Source organism: Orycteropus afer, unplaced genomic scaffold (genome assembly GCF_000298275.1).
Source record: "Orycteropus afer afer isolate SDZICR_OR568_19922 unplaced genomic scaffold, OryAfe1.0 scaffold00290, whole genome shotgun sequence".
NCBI classification, from domain to species: Eukaryota; Metazoa; Chordata; class Mammalia; order Tubulidentata; family Orycteropodidae; genus Orycteropus; species Orycteropus afer.
In genome coordinates, this window is record NW_006921877.1 from 3,799,236 (window position 1) to 3,819,244 (window position 20,009).

General features: G+C 45.2%; 2 protein-coding genes across 2 annotated transcripts; both read left to right on the forward strand.

The window, feature by feature from the left end:
• Positions 1-6,003: 6,003 nt before the first annotated feature.
• MTMR11 (myotubularin related protein 11) lies at positions 6,004-12,639 on the forward strand. The gene is made up of 17 exons (XM_007950966.2): positions 6,004-6,069; positions 6,421-6,496; positions 6,791-6,912; positions 7,145-7,205; positions 7,372-7,514; positions 7,959-8,037; positions 8,162-8,297; positions 8,544-8,631; positions 8,780-8,868; positions 8,952-9,076; positions 9,531-9,597; positions 9,817-9,887; positions 10,424-10,590; positions 10,880-11,053; positions 11,301-11,480; positions 11,909-12,202; positions 12,493-12,639. The coding sequence occupies exons 1-17, from the start codon at positions 6,004-6,006 to the stop codon at positions 12,637-12,639; spliced, it is 2,085 nt and encodes a 694-aa protein (XP_007949157.1).
• Positions 12,640-14,208: 1,569 nt separating this feature from the next.
• On the forward strand, positions 14,209-18,581 carry SF3B4 (splicing factor 3b subunit 4). Its single transcript, XM_007950967.2, has 6 exons — positions 14,209-14,242; positions 14,696-14,824; positions 15,079-15,621; positions 15,921-16,127; positions 18,017-18,190; positions 18,394-18,581. The coding sequence occupies exons 1-6, from the start codon at positions 14,209-14,211 to the stop codon at positions 18,579-18,581; spliced, it is 1,275 nt and encodes a 424-aa protein (XP_007949158.1).
• Positions 18,582-20,009: the final 1,428 nt, after the last annotated feature.

A 20,009-nucleotide genomic window follows, 5' to 3' on the forward strand; every position in this document is an offset into this window, starting at 1 on the left:
ATCCTTTTTGAGGGCTGAACTCAGCTAAGTTAAGAAGGTTGTGATTTTAAGATTTTATTTTTAAAAAAAAAAAAAAAAAAGTTCCCTCTGGGGAAGGATGAGAAGACCAGCTGTGTGTGTTGAGTTTTCCCCAGGTGAGTTAGTGCAGAGGTGATTTTTTTTTTCTGGAACTACTTAGCAATAACCATTCATTGCGGGTATAATTGCACCTTGGGAGGGATAGGGAAAGGACGGTCATTTGGCCAGACTGTTTCAAACAAAACCAAAAGTCTAAATACAGCACTACCATCTTCGCTGCTACTTTTCTGTAGAAAACAACTTATTTTATGGGCAAATTTTTTTAAAAGGAAAAGAAACCAACAAAAGACCCCATCAAGCAAAAAGATAAAAAATGATTTTTCCCCCTATTTAAGTGATTGTTTTTCCTTCCTCTCTACTTTTGAAGAATGAACTTAACATCCCAGCTTCTTTTCTTAAGCCATAGCTGACCTTAATCTGTGGTTAGTTTATTAAAATAATAAAAAATACTTTGTAAGAAAAGATATTTTTGATATTAGGACTGATCCATAGGGTGGGGGTTAGGGACAATTTATAAAAAGGTAGAGAAATCTATTTTAGTAAACTCTAACCACAGACCACAGATTACTCCCAGTGAGCTGATCTGTCTCTGGATTTCTCCCTTTCCCGGACCCAGCCCTTTTCTTCAGGGAGTGGGAGTAGGGATGTGGACATAGTAGAGGGAGCTCCTTTGCATTTTGCACAAAGCACAAGTCTGGACAGCCTATGCTCTGACCAGAGCCATTTCTAAGAGCTTTAAAACAGAGGACCTATCCTGGGCCAATATTCCTTTTTCTTTGTATTTTATATTTCTCTGGGGGGGGGAAAGAAAAATCAACTATGCAATTGTATATACTCCTGGGTGCGTACAAAGAGAAATAAGTGTACTTAAGTGTCCAGAGTGTTAATTGGGGCTATTTTTCTGTATTGAATTTCTCTTGAGGTATGTACTCATAACCCATCCCATGGAATGTAATCCCCACATTTGCTCTAAGGCAGATGGGGGTGGGGTGGATGGGGGAGCACACACTTATCTATATATGTACCTTTTCCCCATTCAAAACTTTTTAACCCATTTCCCCCTTGGTAACAGCCAGCCAGGACTGCCCCCTTCATTGGAACTGCTCGTAATTTGGAAAAGTTCCTTTCTTTTCAGCACGCTCAAAAGTCACTTCCTTTCCAGGTCTGATAGTCTGTTAATGTAATCATTTCTTATGGCTATTAAATCTTAGGCTTTTATTTGAAACTGGATTGGTTTTAAGGATGCATTGAGGTCAAAGGAGATGGATCCCAAAGGAGGGGAAGTATATTTCTGGGTAAGGCTGAGACTAAGGAGAGATGAACACTCACCTAAGGTGCAAAATTTAAAAGAGGTACCCAGAAGTTCACAAATCAAAATAAGTATTTTAATACAGTACTTTAAAAAAACATGATGAACAAAATAACAAAATTTTAAATGAAGACGGGATCCACCAGGACCAGGATTATTAAGTGAGGAAAGTGAGGCTGAATCAAGCAGGTATGGAGGTGAATCCTGCATTTAAAATTCTGGTGTTTTGTTTGTCATGGATGTTTTTTTCCTTCATTAATTTTGGTTTATAGAAGTGTTGCATTAAAATAGTATTTATCTTGATTACTGAGTGTTTTGGCACTCTGTAAATTTTGTGCTCAAGATGAGGGCTTTGCTCATCTCACCCTATTCCCAGCCTTGTTTCTGGGGTTATAACACTGGTGAGACCTCCACCTCCACTCCCCATCATATACCAAAACAACAGGTGGCTCAAGCTCACACCTTGAAGTTTCTTAGCTCACCTGGCCTTCCCATAGGCCCCCATCTATAACATAGGATTTGGCCCTGGACCAATAGGAATGGAAACACATCAGAGGTTTTCCCAGAAAATAAAGCCAGGAAAATTTTGTTTCTCCTGTGGACTGCTGTGTTTGGATTTGATCTGTTACTAGATTATAGTTGATAATGTTTTGTTTTTAAAAAATGAGGACAAATGAACAAAAACACAAACCTTTTATCACGTTTGTTTTTATTTATAAATTAGCCAATCCTAATTTCTTTTGCCCTCTTTTCAAAGAAAAAAAAGTTGAAATTCTGGGGAGTAGCCTAGGGATGAGTATGGTAAAGCAGAGGTTTAGACCCTATAGTTTTTTATTAAGAAATAAATTATTTTTTTTATTTGGTAAGGTAACTATTTATTGAGGCACTGACAAACCTCTCCATTCAGAGAGTGAGGGAACCTGAGACAAAAGGTATTTTTCTATAGGGAAAGAGTGAAGTTTGTTTTGTTTTGCTTTGTTCTTTAAGGGGGGGGTCGGGTGGGGTGGGAGGAGAACAATGCCAGAGAAATTGAGAGAGACTCCGGTTGGTTTGTGGTATTTTCAGTGGATGAGTGGATGGAAGAGGCAAGCCCATGCAGTTACTGGGTTGGGGAGAAGGGGTTAAGAGGCACATGGCATTAGCTCAAAATGAGCAAAACTCCCTTATTAGGGAGGGGCGTATGGGTGAAGGGAGGAGATAGACCCCATGATTAACAAAACAGAATGAAGGGTGATACCTTTTCAGGCTTAAGTAAGTGCACTTAGTTCTTTTAATCTCAGGCATCTGGGGTACCTAGTGAGTTTGTGATGAGAGGGGGAGACTTCCAGGCTTCTTATTTTTCCCCTTTTGATTTAAATACAGTGCTACCTCCTCCACCCTACTTTCTCTACCCCACCTCAGTGGAGCAAGATTGCTATTATAGTATGGGCCTCCACATTTCTCCTTTAACCCATGCTGGTTTTATTGAGAGTTAAAAGATTTAACCAAAAGTTTTTCCCTCATAATGCATTTATCAACAAAATAAAAAGATACTTTTAAAAAAAAGATTAAGCTCAATCTCTTTCCAAAATGGCAGTGGTATTAAACTCAGCACTGTGTAGTGCCTGGAAGGGAAGTTCCCTCCTGTTGGTTCAGTTTCTTAAGTGAAACTAAAGCTCAGAACAGTAAAAGTTTGTGATGACTTCTGTTGTACATTTGGGGAGTAATAAACCAAAAGAAAGGAGCTCTGGTGGCACAGTGCCTAGGGTGTTTGACTGCTAACCAGAAGGCTGGTAGTTTAAACCCACCAACTGCTGCACGGAAGGAAGATGGGGGCAGTCTACTTCCATAAAGATTTGCCTCCTGCAAAACCCGACGGGGGTCGCTATGAGTCAGAATCGACTTGATGACCAAAAGAATGCAGCGTGCTGGGACTGAGTGACACAGAACCTACTTTTGCCATTCTCATTCTTTTCTTTCAAAGAAAAAAAGTTGAAATTCTGGCAAGTGGCCTAGGGATGAATATGATAAAATAAGGCTTTAGACCCTATAGTTTTTAATTAAGAAAAAAATTACTATGTTTATTTGGGAAGGTAACTGTATATTGAGGCATTAACAAACCTGTCCAGAGGGTGAGGGATCCTGAGACAAAGGGTATTTTTCTATTAGGAAACAGTGAAGTGTGTTTTCTAAACAACCATGTGTTCAAGGTTCCAGGCACATTTTTTCTTTCCTAAGAAAGGAGCACTTGAAATGATGGTCCCTGAGTTACTCAGACCTCTGGACATTCTGTCCTCTTCTTTCTCCAGAGTCCCGTAGATATACAGTCCCGTAGATATACAGGTGAGAAGACAGTATTAGAAGGCTCTTCGTGGCCTGCAATTACCTACAACCCAGATTTTTCTAATTTACTCTTTCCCTCCAGGCCCTTCAACTGCAGATTCAGTGAGTCATACAGACACACTGTCTCTCTGCAGGGTATTTTGCCCCCTAAAATTGATTAACATATTTATTAAGATGTCCCCGTGCAGATTTTGTTCGTGCCACCGCCCTTCCCTGGCCACGTGGTTAGGGGTGGTAGGAAAGAGGAATGGAAGCTGGTGGACAGTAGCTGAGAGGAGTGGGGGTGGGGAGGACCTTGGCCTCCTTCTGTGCTTTTAACTTGGATCCATGACTCATCCAGTGAGTCACTGAGCTCCACCTTCCTCCTCCAGCTGCCCCTCCCAGCAGCCTTCACTCCTGGCACAAACCTGCAACCAGACCAGGATCCTGAAAATGGAAAAATCTGATACAGCCTCTAGCCTCTCCACCCTTATTTTCACCCACTAAGCCTCTGCTAGTGGGTGTGTCTTGGGGGGCGGGGGTGAGAAGCAGTACTGTTACTTAACCCTCAACTGCTGCCCCCTTTTGCATTCCTGGTTGGGTGTTGATCCAAGTCACCCGATTTATTTCTCCCTCTCTGACTTTCCCCATTCCCGATGGTTTTTCTCTGTATTCCTCCAGTGCTCTAAGTGTTTTAGAATAAGGCTCTTGAGAGAAGGGTGGTGGAGTGACAGAATGTGGATAAGATTTTAAAATTGTAGCACACATCTCTTCCTATGCTCACTCTTGTTTTACTGCAACAGACCTTGGGAAGAATTCCCTTCCCCCAAGGGATTGACACCCACGGAATGCAGGGGCAGAGAGTGGGGTGGTGGTACTGGGGAGCTTCTAAGACATAGAATCAGGCTGCTGGGCCACCTTCCTAGCAGGTACATGCCTTTTATTTCCAGACTTGACTCCCTATCTCGTAATATTTTCATTATTTCCCTAGTCAAGACAGAAAACTGTCTGTCTGATCCCAGAAGGGTGTGTGTGCTGGGAGAAGGGAAAACTGAGTTTCACGTTGGGAAACTGGGGCCTCCACCTACGGATTGTTGCCTGTGTATGGACTCAAGAACAATAAAACAGCAGCTGATTTAACTTTTTCCTGGCTTTTTCATGTCTAAATAAAGATTTCTGCATTGCTACCCCCAGTTACCCTCTGCTGCCAGTTCCTTACTTCCCTTGTCGTGCTCCCACCCCTTAATCATCTTTGTTTGCTTCTTGGGTTCCAAGGAGGACAGAGGGATGGGAATTTTGAGCTGAATAGAGGTTTCCAGCCTTCAGCTTTCAAAGTTCTGAACATGAATCATTAATTTGGAGATCTGGTGTCTGGGTTGGAGGGGGAGGGAACTTGTACTACAATGGGTTCTAGTTTCCAATTGGTGGTTGGTTTGTGTGTGTGTGTGTGTGTGTGTGTGTAAGTAACAGAGATGGGCAGGGTTTTGTAAGATCTTTTCCTTGGGCCTTCCTCCCCCACTGCCAAGACTTGCACCCATATACACCTGTACTCTCTACATCCAGAAGATACTTCAGTTTCTTTCCCTGCTACTCTACAGCACCATTCGAATGAGGTATGTTTCATGCTCTCTGGAGAAGGATATACAAAAACATTTAAATTGTCCCGCTCCTTGAGTCTTGGGCCTCCCCTGACAAAAATCCCCTGAGATCCAATTTCCATTTATTTCCCTTTCTCAACCACTTTTTTACGTTTGTTGGAGGAGGCAGTGGGAACTGATCTACTTTTGCATTCTTCCTCTCCTTTACGAAGATACAAAAGAGAATTGAGCTTCCCAGAGAAACCATTACTGACAGAATACAGAGAGGTGGTCCAAATTATTCCAGTTTAATCACTGGTATCACTGCTTCCATCAAACAGTCTCCAATGTTCATGAACAGGAAAAGAAATCAATCTGGAATTGAGGTAAAAAAAGGAGTCTGGAAAGTTTTCTCCCAGCTCATTTTTTCTCCTACTTTTGTCAGGCTGCTCCACGTCCCACTTTTCCAAAATTGTGTGCATTCCCCTTTAAGGGGCTGGGCATCTCTCCCGCCCTCTCCAGAGCCGACTGAAGTTTCCGAGGAGCCTACTCTGGCTGGACACACCTTTCAAAAGACCCCCAAATTGTGCCTGGTCTGCCTCAAAAGCTCCTTTCCCTCAGGTCCTCCCCTCCGCCCCTCTCCCTGGCTTCCCTCCCCTCAATTCCAAGATTCAGCCTCTCCCCAAAGGGACTGAGCATCCTCGAGCTTTCCCACCATCCTCGAATGGAGCCAGAGAAATGTGGTGGGGGGGCCGGGGCCAGAGTTTCAACATCACCCCCCCGAAGGAGGAGCCAGAAATGGGGGTAAGGAGAGGGAACTGGTGGGGGCGGGGCGAGTCAGAGGTTGTGAATGGGGTTGAGAAGACAGATGAAGGGGAAGAGAAGGATCTGAGGAGGGTGTGTCTGTCAAACCAATTTGTGTCGAAGGAGCTTGGTCTGCCTTTTTCATAGTCTCAAGTTCACTGTCTCATTATCCATTAACTAGCCCCTCCCTTTACTGTCTGCCAACCCTTCCTGAGGTCCTCATAGCCTCAGATCTCAGTTTCCCCCAAGTCTGAATGTGGGCCTCCAAGGCAACTGTTGAGAAAACTGCAAACCTGGGCTGAGGAGGCCTGGGGATTTTCCCCGCACCATTCTCAGCTTTCCCGACCAAAGTCTATCCAGGGGAGCCGGATGCCGGAGTCCAGGAGTAATCAGCTCGGCAGATGCCTGGCCTCTGGATGCCTCCCAGGTAATATGACCCTTCCGATGCTCCCAACCTTGAAAGACACCTAAAATTTCATTCTACCCAAACCATTTTCAATACAAAGGTATGTCTGTATTATCTGAGTGCCTACTATGTGCCAGATACCCTTAGACTGTAAAGTAACAAAAGTAAAAAAGGTACAAATTTTCTTTCCTAATAAGCTTACATTGTAGTGGAGCTAGGGTAGGATCTTCATCTTGAGATCCTTCTGCCTCAGAGGGTACAGGTGTGGGCAACACTGGGAGTAGTCATAATCTCACTTCCCCTCTTCCCCATTAGGAGAACAGATCCTAGCATGGGCCCCAGGGGTAAGGAAGGGGCTGGAACCCGAACTGCCTGGAACACTGATCTGCACCAACTTGAGGGTCACCTTCCAGCCCTGTGGATGGCAGCGGAGTCAGGTGAGATGATTAGGGCAATGAAAGGGCAGGTAGTGGGAAATGGGCAGGGAAGTCTAGGATTTAGACAAACATTATGGTGAGATGCTGAGGGTTATGGGTTAAGGGCTATCTTTTGAATATATCAGGAATAGTCAATAGAGACTATCTCTAGGGAGGTTGAGGACTGCCAAGGTAGGAAAAAGGGGTATTTCAAGTACAGATGTCTTTAGCATCAGTCATGTGCTTCCTCTAGGGCACTCCCCTGAGCAGTGAGTATGATTTTGCCCTGGTCAACATTGGGCGATTAGAGGCTGGTAAGTGTGAAGGTTTGGTGAAGGGGCTCACTAGGGTGTTGGAATCCCTCCTTATCCTTCCTCTATTCACAGAGGACAGCCAGGAATGAGGTAGAGTGGGCTGGAAGGGTTCCTTCTAAAGAGATCCTGATCCATGGTTATACTGCTGTCTAACTCTTGACTTCAGTGAGTGGCCTGTCCAGAGTCCAGCTCCTCCGTGCAGGGTCCCTGCTTAAATTTATCCCTGAGGAAATCCTGATTCATGGCCGAGACTTCCGGCTCCTCAGAGTAGGTTTTGAGGCTGGAGGATTAGAACCTCAGGCCTTTCAGGTAAGAGGCCCCCAATGTCCTTGAGATCCTCCCCTGGCAATTCCTAGTATTCCCTCACCTCCTAGGATTACTCTAATCATTCCTGTTTCTCTCAAGGAGAGGCTGAAAGGCTGGGATCTATGGTAGTATAATAAGAAGGGGGGTGGGGGGTGGGGATTCTAGCCTGCCTCTGCCCATGACCAGCAAGTTTCCTCCTCTGAAAAATGTAGAAAACTGGATGAGATGATTACCAAGACTCCCCCACCCCTGAAGTTAACATTCTGCAGTTCTAGATTTGTTCTCTTGACCCCAGTCCCTAAGACCTGTGGAAGTCCGTTCCTCTATGGACTGTCTTCACTGTTCTTCCCTATTGGTTGCAAAGACAATGGCGCAACACATGAGCCCCATTCCTTCTTTTCAGTTCTTAGTCTGAGCCAAAAGAGTGGGATGTCCTTTCCTCCACAGGTGACCACAACCATTGTCCAAGCCACAGCTCAGAGCAGTCAAGCCCATCAGTATTCAGGAATAACTCTGAGCAAGGCTGGTGAGTGAAGGTGCTTTAGGGTAAGAAAAGGGAAAGGAGCCTGAAAAGCAAAGCCTGGCTGATGACAAAAACTGAGAAGCTCTGATTCATCTTCTTCTTTTTCTGGTCCTCACTCCTGCCCCAGGCCAGAGTTCTGGCCCCAGAAAACTACTAATTCCCCTCTTGGAAACATCAGAAGACTGGGAGGCTGAGAGGAAGAAGCAAGGGGCCAGGGGCTGGAGGGTCAGCACTGTCAATGACAGATTCGACATAGCCACCAGGTGATTCCCAAGTCTACCCCAAACCCTGCTACCCTCCCCAACCTTCCCATTTCCTGATCCTCTAAAGCTATACTTCCCCACAAACTCTAGTCTCCTAGGACATCCATAAAGCTATCCTCCTTACTTTCTAGACCTTTAAACCTGAGATCCCTTGGAATGTCTCCTCCAAAGTAGCTTCACTGTAATAACAGCTCTTCACTATAATGAGGTCACTGAGCCAAGCAGTGACATAACTCAATTTCACAGCCTCCCCCGTTACGTCTTGGTCCCTAATCGAACCCTGGACAGCGAAGTCAGAAGAGCATTTGGTCACTTCCATCAGGGCCGTGGACCGGTCAGTATAAGGGTCAGAGTAACGGTTGAAAATTAAAGAGTCCTGAGTCAATGTGGAGGGAGGGATCACTGTGTGATCAATGTTGGGGCAAGGGTAGGACAGGACTGAGTTTCTTCCACAATGATCCTTCTCTTAACCCTGTTTGAAGCGCCTGTCCTGGCATCACCCTGGGGGCAGTGATCTTCTTCGCTGTGGTGGCTTCTATACAGCCAGTGACCCTAGCAAGGAGGATATCAGGTGAGGGGAGTTTTAAGGAAGGAATCAAGGTTAGATGTTCAGGGGAAACTCCTTCCCTTACTTTCTAACTCCTTTCCTTTCAGAACAATGGAATCGATGCTCCAGGCTGGGCATTCAGATGTTGTCCTGGTAGACACTTCGGATGAGCTACCCAGTCTTACAGATGTTCAACTTGCCCATCTGAGGCTGAGGGCTCTCTGCCTGCCTGGTGAGAATAATCTTTGGGTCCCACCCTCACCCCGAGGTTTACTGACCCTAACCTGCTTTATCTTTTCCCTGCTACAGAAGAGTAAACCTTCAGCCCAGCGATCCTTGGTTTTCTACTCACTTAACTTCTATCTCCAACATAGTCACTGATTACCTGTCTTCCTGACCCCAACTTAGTATTTTAATAGCTTTATTGACAGAATAGTTTACATTATCATAAAATGTACTGTTCACTTGCCTGAAATGTGCAATTCAATTAATTTTATTATTGTACAACCATCACCACAATCTAAGTTTTAGAAACTTCATGGCCATTTATAGTAACTCCTTATTCTTATTCCTATCCCTAAGTAACCACTACACAACTTATTCGTAACCCATCAGGCTACAGTTTATGTATCCTGAATCCCGAGTTCTGATTTCTTTGTCCTTCTGACCCCTCTACTCTATACCAGATTCATCTGTAGCTGAGGATAAATGGCTCTCAGCCCTGGAAGGAACTCGATGGTTGGACTATGTCAGGTACTCCTCTCCTTCTTCTAGTGACAATTTATATAATCTTCAACTTTCTGTTAACTTGAACTCTTAAATGGCCTTCCATTAATTCCTCTCTTCAGTCTCCCAAGAAGATTGTTTGCTGCTCTTTAGAAGAAGGGGGCAAGAGTCTGGAGTCTGCCTGTATTCCATCCCATAACCCATCATGGTCTGCCCCTAAGCTTATTATTACCTCTGTCCCTCCAGGTCTTGTCTCCGAAAGGCCAGTGACATCTCAGTCTTAGTGACTTCCAGAGTTCGCTCTGTAGTACTTCAAGGTGAGCTCCTCGGGTGACCCCACTCCACTCCTTGCTTTTTTCCTTTACCTACCTGATTGAATTCTGCCTAGGGAAGGAGGCCTGTAAGGCTCCTTGGTCCCCTTCTAGTGCTAGCATCCTCTTGAGTTACTAGAAACTACCCATGAGCTCTAATTCTCACCCTTCCATGCTACCTCTGCCTCCCCACTATAGTTTGTGGTCCCTAACCCTAGGATTCTTGCCCCTCTGCTCCCTGCCTTCAATCACTGGATGGGGGCTGAGGCTGGGGTGGGACAGAAAATGCCGAAGCTAGTTTGACAAACATGAATCTGCCTCCTACAATGAAGCTGGGTTTTTCTACCCAGGTGGAGTCTATGAAGTGAGTCATTCAAAATCTTTGTTTTCTCTTCACTTCTTGTATGCCCTCTCAATCCTACCTTCCCCCAAAACATTTCCCCTCTGTGCCTCTCACTTCTTGCCATGTTTCCTCTCCCCATTCTCTCCTGCTCTAGTTTCTTGGCCCCCTTCTTTGCCTCTTCTCCCTCTTTATCACCCAGAGCACGGTGATCGTGATCTCAATGGCCTCCTCTCTTCACTCGTCCAGCTGCTTTTAGCCCCTGAAGCTCGAACACTGCTTGGCTTCCAATCACTAGTACAACGAGAGTGGGTGGCAGCTGGACACCCCTTCCTGACCCGACTTTGGGGAACGGGGGCCAATGAGGAGGTGAGAAGGATCTGGGAATATATTGGAGGGTATATGGGAGTAAGGGGATGAGAAAATAGTATAATCCATTGTAGGAGAATCAAGTCAAAGGGTCCTGAAGTTAGGCAGAGCTTAGAGGGAGACCAAAATGAGTGAGGTCCCACAATCCCCTATCACCCTCAATTCAGATATTCATTCTATGACCTCCTTAATGCCCCCTTTGCCTGTCCCCCACCCTGTCATCATTTTGTGATCCTCCCCCTTTAGGTTTCAACCATCTCTTCTAACCTCTTAGTTTTCCTCCTCTCAGGCCCCAGTGTTTCTCCTCTTCATTGATTGTGTCTGGCAGCTCCTCCAGCAGTTTCCAGCTGAGTTTGAATTCTCTGAGTTTTTCCTTCTTGCTCTTCATGATAGCGTCAGGGTTCCCGACACCCTTACCTTCCTGAGAGACAGTCCCTGGGAGCGTGGAAAACAGAGTGGACAGGTTAGTGACTCCCTTTTTTTCCCATTGAGTATACTCTGAAGTGTAGCCTTGATTTGTTTTAGGGGAGGTGAGGTCTTGTTGAGTGGGGATGGGGAGGTTGATGCTCATTCTCAGGAATGGACTTTTATCTTCCTTACATTTGATTTCTGAAGTAAAAGGTGAGAGTTTCATGATGGTTTCTCTTTAGATTTGGGGGAATTATTATCTTGTTTGTTTAACCACACTTTTTCTTACTTTCTCTGTACAGTTCAACTATACACAAGTCTATACCCCAGGTTACCCCCAGCCCCCAGCTGAGAACTCCATTAACCAACAACTATCTGTCTGGGACTGGGGTTTACGCTACAGCAATGAACAAATACTACAATTCCATAATCCTGGCTATGACCCAGAGCACTGCTCAGATTCCTGGATCCCTAGACAGCAGGTGAGGTGGCCATAATTCCTAAATTCCCTTGACTTTCCCACAGGTTCCTGCCACTACATGAAGTAGGAAAACGCAGTGTCTTAGTTCACCAGGGGAAGCTATCTTACTCCTCTTATATAACTGTCACTTATGGTCCTTGACTATCCCCAGAAAGATAGAAACCCTAAAATAGCACAGAAGGTATTCTTTTTGTCCTCCTCATCTTTATTAGTCTTCTTGTCTCATGCACGTTGTAGTTTTCCCTAAATCAACTTTAATCAGTCCTGAGGCCTAATGTGAATCTTAATGAGGAGAGTGGGTAGAGTTTTCAGGGAGAGGCTCGTAGATCAATCTGTAGTATAGTGGCAGCTGACACCTCTTCCTGGCTCAACTTGGGAAAACTGGATGATCTGGTTTTTAGGTTACCAAGTGATTTTTTTCCTCCATAGTCATACTTCATGGTTCCTGGACCCCCCAATTCTGTGTGGCTCTTCTCTAGAGGGGCTCTAACCCCACTGAATCAGCTCTGTCCTTGGCGGGACAGTCTCTCCCTGCTGGCAGTCTCTTCTCGTTGGCTTCCTCGACCTGCTATCTCCACTGAAAGTCTGGCTGATCAGGAATGGGGGCTCCCCTCACATTGGGGGGCTTGCCCTTTGCCCCCAGGGCTACTGCTACCTGGATATCTGGGACCCCAGATCAGGCTCTGGAGACGCTGCTACCTGAGGGGAAGGCCTGAGGTGCAGGTGAGAATGGTAACAGACATTGAGAGTGTTTGAAAGAGGTTGACTGCTGAACCAGATGAATGGGAGCTGGAATGGCTAGGGACTGGGTGGGGAAGGGGCTTAGAAGTGAAGTATTATTTCTGTTGGCATCAAACTGGGTAAGTTTGGGAGAAGAAACTGCTTGTGGCTTAGATCAAGTGAAGCCTAGGGCACAGGTGGAGGGGGAAAGAGAATTTTTAAAGATACTGGAAGTAGTGGATATTAGAAGCAGAGGACCAGAACTGCAATAATCCTCTCTGCCTCCTCCCCAGATGGGCCTGACAGCTCTCACAATCTCTGGCCTCCAAGATGAGTTATCCCACCTTCAGGAGCTATTAAGGAAATGGACACCAAGACTGTCTCCTGAGGACCACTCCAAGAAAAGAGACCCCAATACCATTCTCTCCCAAGCCTGCTGAAACCACTGGTATTCTCACAGGCAGGGCAGAGGCCAGTCTGGTTGAGGGAAGGTTCTGTCTAATTCTAATTTTTCATACGTGGTTTTGCTGCCTCAGCTTCCACACTCCAGCCCTTAAACAAGCTTACTCAGTAGACTTGAGTTTCCATTGCAAGGTGGGTGGTGCTAACTTTCGCCAACTCTTGTCCTGTCTGTTTTGGTTCCTGGAGATCTTTTTTTGTTTGCTTGTATCTTGAGATTTAAAGAATCCGGAAACAAAAACAATTTATAATGTGATCTCCAATTTTTTTCAGGGCAATACCGCCTCTTTTGGATACCACCTATTAAATTGTGAGATCAGAGATGCTGGTCATCATCTCAACAAGATGGCCTAGAGACCTCACTCTTACCCCTCTTGCTGCTTCTTTAATCCCAACTAATATTTCTTACAGTTTTCTATGAGAATAGGGTGGATATGTGAGACACCCTGCCTCCTTCAACTGTGTATTTTTGCAGTGACGTTTCTATTTAAGGGGTTCATTAAAGTACAGTATTTATACACATTCTGGCATTGTTTCTTGTTTGAATAGAGGATCCTAGGTAGCAAAGGAGGAGCCCTGTTGCCACAGTGGTTAAGTGCTCTGTTGCTAACCCACGGCAATTCGAACCCACCAGCCACTCCGCAGGAAATGTGGCAATCGGCTTCCATAAGCATTCACAGCCTTGGAAACCCTATGGGGCAGGTCTATTGCCATACAGGGTCGCTGAGTAATCCACTGACGGCAGTGAGGTAGCAAAGAGTGGAAGGTATAAGAGTGGGTGTGACCCAAGAAAGGCACCTACCATATTGGGGTAGGGTGAGGCTCTACAGAATTCACATGTAATTCGGGAAAGGGGTTCACTTCTCTGTATCTCTCACTTTAGGAGCAGGTAGGGGAAGAGCACGGGGAGTGTAGTTGTAAATGGGCTCGTGCGTTCGGGAGGTTCAATCCCAACCACCCCTAAGCTCTGGTGTCCCGTCATCCCCCATATGATGACGACTAGCTGACTGAGTTGGGATTTCACTCCAAGCTCAGACATTCCGCAATCCCCTCCCCGACAGGAAAACAAAATACCTCAAGCCCAGGCCGGAGCTTTGAGGCCGAATCTGAGCGAAGGCTGCGGGCTGGAGTGGAAGGCAGCCGAGTCCTTGGGTAGGGGTTCCTCAGCACTCTTCTGAAGGGCATAAAAAAGTTCAACTGACTACGAAATACCATGAAAAGTAGATTTGCTTTTAGCTTTCAAATTTACATTTTTTGGGGCAGTTTGAGTATTTAACGTCTGGCACTGCCTTAGAGGGTCTGAGCGTTTCCATTCCGTCTCTCCAGCTGTGACCACTCTCAGTAACAGACAAACAGCGACAACACCAGACAGTCCCGGAATTAGCCGCGCCAAAACTCCGCGTACACTAAGATGGCCTCGGACACTTCCGACTCCGCCCCCACCGCGGCCCCGCCCGCCACCCCAACAACCACCACTGCTCCGGAAGGGGAAGTCGTAACTGAGGTCAGAGGGCGGAGCCGGTGCTTGGAGACGGCGGTAGCTGTTCGCCATGGCTGCTGGGCCCATCTCCGAGCGGAACCAGGGTAACTAGAAGGGCAAGCCCTAAACGAGCAGAGGCGGGCTGGGAGGCCCTGACTGTAGCCGGTAGGGTCTCAACCGGGGCAAATCCCTGGATCGCTTCGCAGAGCGCGGGACCGGCCTCCCAGCCTGCTAGGGACAGTGTGGCCAGGTGCCCTCTGAGGCCTGTAGGTTTCCAACACCCTGCTGACATCCCACTAAAAAAAAAAAAAAAAAACCGTGAAAGGTATAATTTTCAACAGAACACCATGTCGGACTTTAGAAACTTCTCTAGTTTCTTGGAAGAGGGGGGTTTAAAGTCTTGATCTAATTTTTTTTTTCCTCCCGCTTTTTGCTTATATCCCCAGAACCCATCCCTAGTTACTTTGCCTGGGTTTCAGTTGCGTAATCCTTTCACTTTATTTTCCTGTTAGGCCCTCCCACACCTATTATTCTAACCTCCTCCACCTTCTGTGCAGATGCTACTGTGTACGTGGGGGGCCTTGATGAGAAGGTTAGCGAACCACTGTTATGGGAGCTGTTTCTCCAGGCAGGGCCAGTAGTCAATACCCACATGCCAAAGGATAGAGTCACAGGCCAACACCAAGGTGAGTACGTAGTAACAGATGCAGTTATCTGTTGATGGAACTAACTGGTCCTTGAAGGCACAGTGTTTATACTGTTTTGTAAGGAGCAGCCTAAAGATTTCTTTCTTTTGAGCTTCTGCTCACAATTTGTTTCAGAGGCTATTCTCATTGAAATGAAGTTTTTATTTATTTCTTGTTTGTGCCTAGTTGGAGAGTGAGTTTTACTCCATTTTGAATCTCTTCACTTGTTAACTTCCTCTCCTTTACTCCCCCAGGCTATGGTTTTGTGGAATTCTTGAGCGAGGAAGATGCTGACTATGCCATTAAGATCATGAACATGATCAAACTCTATGGGAAACCAATAAGGGTGAACAAGGCATCAGCTCACAACAAAAACCTGGATGTAGGGGCCAACATTTTCATTGGGAACCTGGACCCAGAGATTGATGAGAAACTGCTCTATGATACTTTCAGCGCCTTTGGGGTCATTTTACAGACCCCCAAGATTATGCGGGACCCTGATACAGGCAACTCAAAGGGTTATGCCTTTATTAATTTTGCTTCGTTTGATGCTTCTGATGCAGCAATTGAGGCCATGAATGGGCAGTACCTATGTAACCGCCCTATCACTGTGTCCTATGCCTTTAAGAAGGACTCTAAGGGTGAGCGTCATGGCTCAGCAGCTGAACGACTTCTGGCAGCCCAGAACCCACTTTCCCAGGCTGACCGCCCTCACCAGCTGTTTGCAGATGCACCCCCTCCACCCTCTGCTCCCAATCCTGTTGTTTCATCATTAGGGTCTGGGCTTCCTCCGCCAGGTAAAGCTTTTGATTCAAATTATGTTTGTCCCGGGATTGGAGGGACAGGAGGAAGGAAAAGAGCTGAAAACAGGACAGTGAATCAGTGGGTGATGAGAAGGGCATTGGGGGTGGCTGTTGTGGTGGGGAGAACAGTTGTTGCATTTCTCCAGGAGAGAGAAGTTATTTGAGTTTCTGGCTTTAGAGAGCTGAGAAAATGGGAAAAGAACTCATCCTTCTTGGAGAAGCCTGATTAGGACTAGCTCTCTAAAGATACTCTCTTCTTACTACGAATAACACTTCTTCCATTTCCTCTTTAGGTATGCCTCCTCCTGGCTCCTTCCCACCCCCAGTGCCACCTCCTGGAGCCCTCCCTCCTGGTATACCCCCAGCCATGCCCCCACCACCTATGCCTCCTGGGGCTGGAGGACATGGCCCCCCATCAGCAGGAACTCCAGGGGCTGCCCATCCTGGACATGGACACTCACATCCCCACCCATTCCCACCAGGTGGGATGCCCCATCCAGGTAGGTATTCTTTTCTGGGAAAGGGAGGGATGGACTTGGTAGAGGGGCTCTGCTGTCACTCCTGCTGCTGCCCTTGTCACTCAACAAGAATAGGTAGTTCCAGAGCCTCTTTTCCTTCAGACATTCTTTTACATAAACAAGAACAAAATATTTCATTAGACTACCCATCCACCACCTTGTCTCCATTTTGGTTTTTTTTTTGTAAGCTTTTCTAAAGAGTAATTCTACATTTGCAGAATTTTGTTTCCTTAACCTTTACTTCTCTTCTCTCTTTTGACTTCCACCCCAAAAGTGACCTAACCTCATAGACACTTTTCTGCTTTGATCTTGCTGTACTTGAAACTGACCTATGTCCTTCTGTTTGAAATTCTTTTCTCTTGGCTTTTATTTTTTTTACTTCATCTCTCTCTCTCTCTCTCTCTCTCTCTGACCCTGCGATCTCAGCCTCCTTAATAGGCTCCTTTTTTTGTGCTTGCAGCTAGGTTTTTGTGGTTGATTCTCTTTTCTGCATATTTTCATTATTCACTGATAACTCCTAGATCTGTCTTTAGTTTATGGTTATTAATATTCCAGACCCATAATCTTCCTTCTTAATGGGCAGCTTCACTTTACTGCCCCTTTGACATCTCAAACCAAACATGACTCAGAAGAACTTATTCTCTACTCCTTCCCTTCCAACCTACTTTTTCTCTAGTTTTCCTTGTTTTCACATGCTTAATTCAGAGATCTGCGAGTTTTATTTGATTATTCCCTATTATTCTGCTCTTAATACAAAGTCTTTTTAACAATTCTCTGATAATCTACCAACATTGTCAGGGCCATGGTTCAGGTGCTTATTTCCTTATTTCACATCTAATTTATCATAGTAATCTTAACTGGTCATTTTGACTCCAGTTTTCTTTGCCTTTGATCTGTCTTCCACAGAATACTTTTCCTAAGAGATAGATGTTCACACACCCTTGCTCAAATTTTTTTTTTTTTTTTTTTTTTTATTGGGTGAAGATTTACAGAGTAAATTCACTTTTCATACAGCAGTTCACATATACTTTGGTTTAATTCTTTACATAGTTTATTTCACGTGTGTTGAATATTGTATAGAAATAGTCAAGGTTTTTTTTTTTTTTTTTTTTTTTTTTACCTTTTACCTATAGAGTAAAATCTGAACTCATTACCATAGCATTCAAGGCTTTTCATGATCTGCTCCCTGCTTCTGTGCTATGCTCCTGATCACTGAGTTACTGGTATTTCCTGGAACTTGATACTGTGACATACCTATGCTTTGTACATACTAATTTTTCTGCCTAGAATGGTCTATTCCCACTCTCTTGGCCACCTGAAAAATTTTTAACATCCTTTAAAGTTTTGTCTTTGTTCAGCTACTATCTCTGCTATCTTAAACCCCATCAACAGACTAATCATTTATTGTATATTTTCACATCACCAGTACAGTTCCTAAATCATAGAAGGAGCAAATGAAGAGTAGCTCAGTAGTTGGTTGGTTTGTATTGTTGGAATGGGATCAAGGAAGTTGTTGTTGTTAGGTGCCATCGAGTCTTTTCCGACTCATAATGACCCCGTGCACAGCAGAACGAAACACCACCCGGTCCTGCACCAGCTCCACGATCCCTGCTATACTTGAGCCCATCACCACAGCCACTGTGTCAATGCATCTCATTGAGGGCCTTTCCCTCTTTCGTTTACCCTCTGCCTTACCAAGCATCCCATCCTTTTCTGAGGGTCAAGGATAGGCACTTTTTACCAACCTTATTTTCCCTACTCTTCTCTTCCTGATGCTACTCCTTTCCTTTATCCATTTTCTCTACTCTTTTCTATCTTCTTTTCTAAAAATCTTTTTCCACTTTTTCCTTATATCTGTTTTATTCTCGTAGGAATGTCTCAGATGCAGCTGGCCCACCATGGCCCTCATGGTTTAGGACACCCTCATGCTGGGCCCCCAGGCTCTGGGGGACAGCCACCACCCCGGCCGCCACCTGGAATGCCTCATCCTGGACCCCCTCCAATGGGCATGCCTCCCCGAGGGCCTCCATTTGGATCACCCATGGGTGAGTAGGCTGTGGCCCCTCCCTCATCCTCCCATACCACATTCTTGCCGCTTCTTTATTACATCCTTTGGTCCTCTGCCCTTCCTTTCTTTTATGTGGATTTCTTCTTACTGTCTTCCTATCTATCCTCTTCCCCACAGGTTTCCTGATGTCAACTGTCTCCTATTTCTTTCTTTTACTAACTTTCCTCTCTCTTCCTACAGGTCACCCAGGTCCAATGCCCCCACATGGCATGCGGGGACCTCCTCCGCTGATGCCCCCTCATGGATACACTGGCCCTCCACGGCCCCCACCCTATGGCTACCAGCGAGGGCCTCTTCCTCCACCCAGACCCACTCCTCGGCCTCCAGTTCCACCTCGTGGCCCCCTTCGGGGCCCTCTCCCTCAGTAAATTCTCATTCTTCTTCCTCCTGTTTTATCCTTCCAATATCTTTTCGATTCCTTGGACCAATCAGAATTGCTATAGCTCCCTGGGGCTAAGGCACTAATTCCTCTCAGGCATTTTTAAGTAATTTTTTCACAGGAGGTTTTTCTTTCTTTTTTTTTTCTATGTGGGTTCCAAGTGTTTTGCAAATACATAGATAAAATAAAACTAAACTTGTTTTTCTCTTTGTGGTGTTTTCCTTGTCAGAGTAACTTCTTTTTCTAAGATGAGGTATCAGTATTTAGGAAAGCAATGAGAAGGTAGGGTTGAGAGCAGAGGCCTATCTGGAAAATAGTGCCTATAGTAAGCACTGAAATTATGCTCCTGTCCAACCATCTGATACCCAGCTTAAATATTTAGCATCATCATGCACCTTGGACGATTAACCAAACAATACAAACTCTACCTTGGAGAACCAATTATTCATTTCCATGGAAGAGAGACCATTTTTGAAAAAACCTGGTCTCTAGGGTCCCCCCTTTTACCTTGGCCCTTCTACAGCCTCTTGGTTACTTTTCCCTCCAGTTTGGTGGAAGGTTACATTAGGAGAAAATAGTCCGTCAAGGCCTAGAAACTTTTGGGTGGAAAAGAGGGCTTTTGACTTGTAGATGGATCGATGGGAGTCCTGGCCCTTGCAGGGGTGTAGGGGTAGGGCATGCGTTATTAGGAGGCCCTCCAGCACAGGCAGGAGAAAAGATGGGCAGGAGAAGAAATCCCTGAAGTCAGAAAAGGGCTCTCGAATATGAAAGTATTTTAACTTGCTGAATGACCTTTCACAGCTGATGATAGAAATTGATTATGCTCAGCAGTGCCCCCCTGCCTTCACATGGCTCCCGGGGTCCATGCCAATCTGCTATAGATACGGAGTGTTTACTTTTCATTTTAAAGGCTTACACCTAATGTGCTTGTTGGCAAGTGCTGGATTCTTATGTTTACTAGAGCAATTGTTACATTGAATTTACATTTCTAGTTTATAAGATGGCAACTCAGTATCTGTGGCATAGGATTATTGTGAGTATTAAGTGAGAGCAGAAGTAAAGTACTTGGAGATACGCTGGCAAAAATGTGAAGTGACATGTACAGTGATACTCATGGCAGCGCTATTTGTAATAGTAAATTAGAAACACCACACACCCATCAGTGAAGGATTGGTTGAATAAACTGGTAAAGCCTTACAATAAAGCACTGTGCACCTGTAAAAAGGAATGAGAAATACCTCTACTCCTGTAGAAGAATCTCCAGTGATACACTAAGAGAGCCATGTGCAGTAGAGACTGCAGTGTGCCACTTTTTTTTTTTTTTTTAATTTTATTTTGATTTGGGTGAAGATTTACAGAGTAAATTCACTTTTCATACAGCAGTTCACATATACTTTGTCTCATGTCATTGACCAAA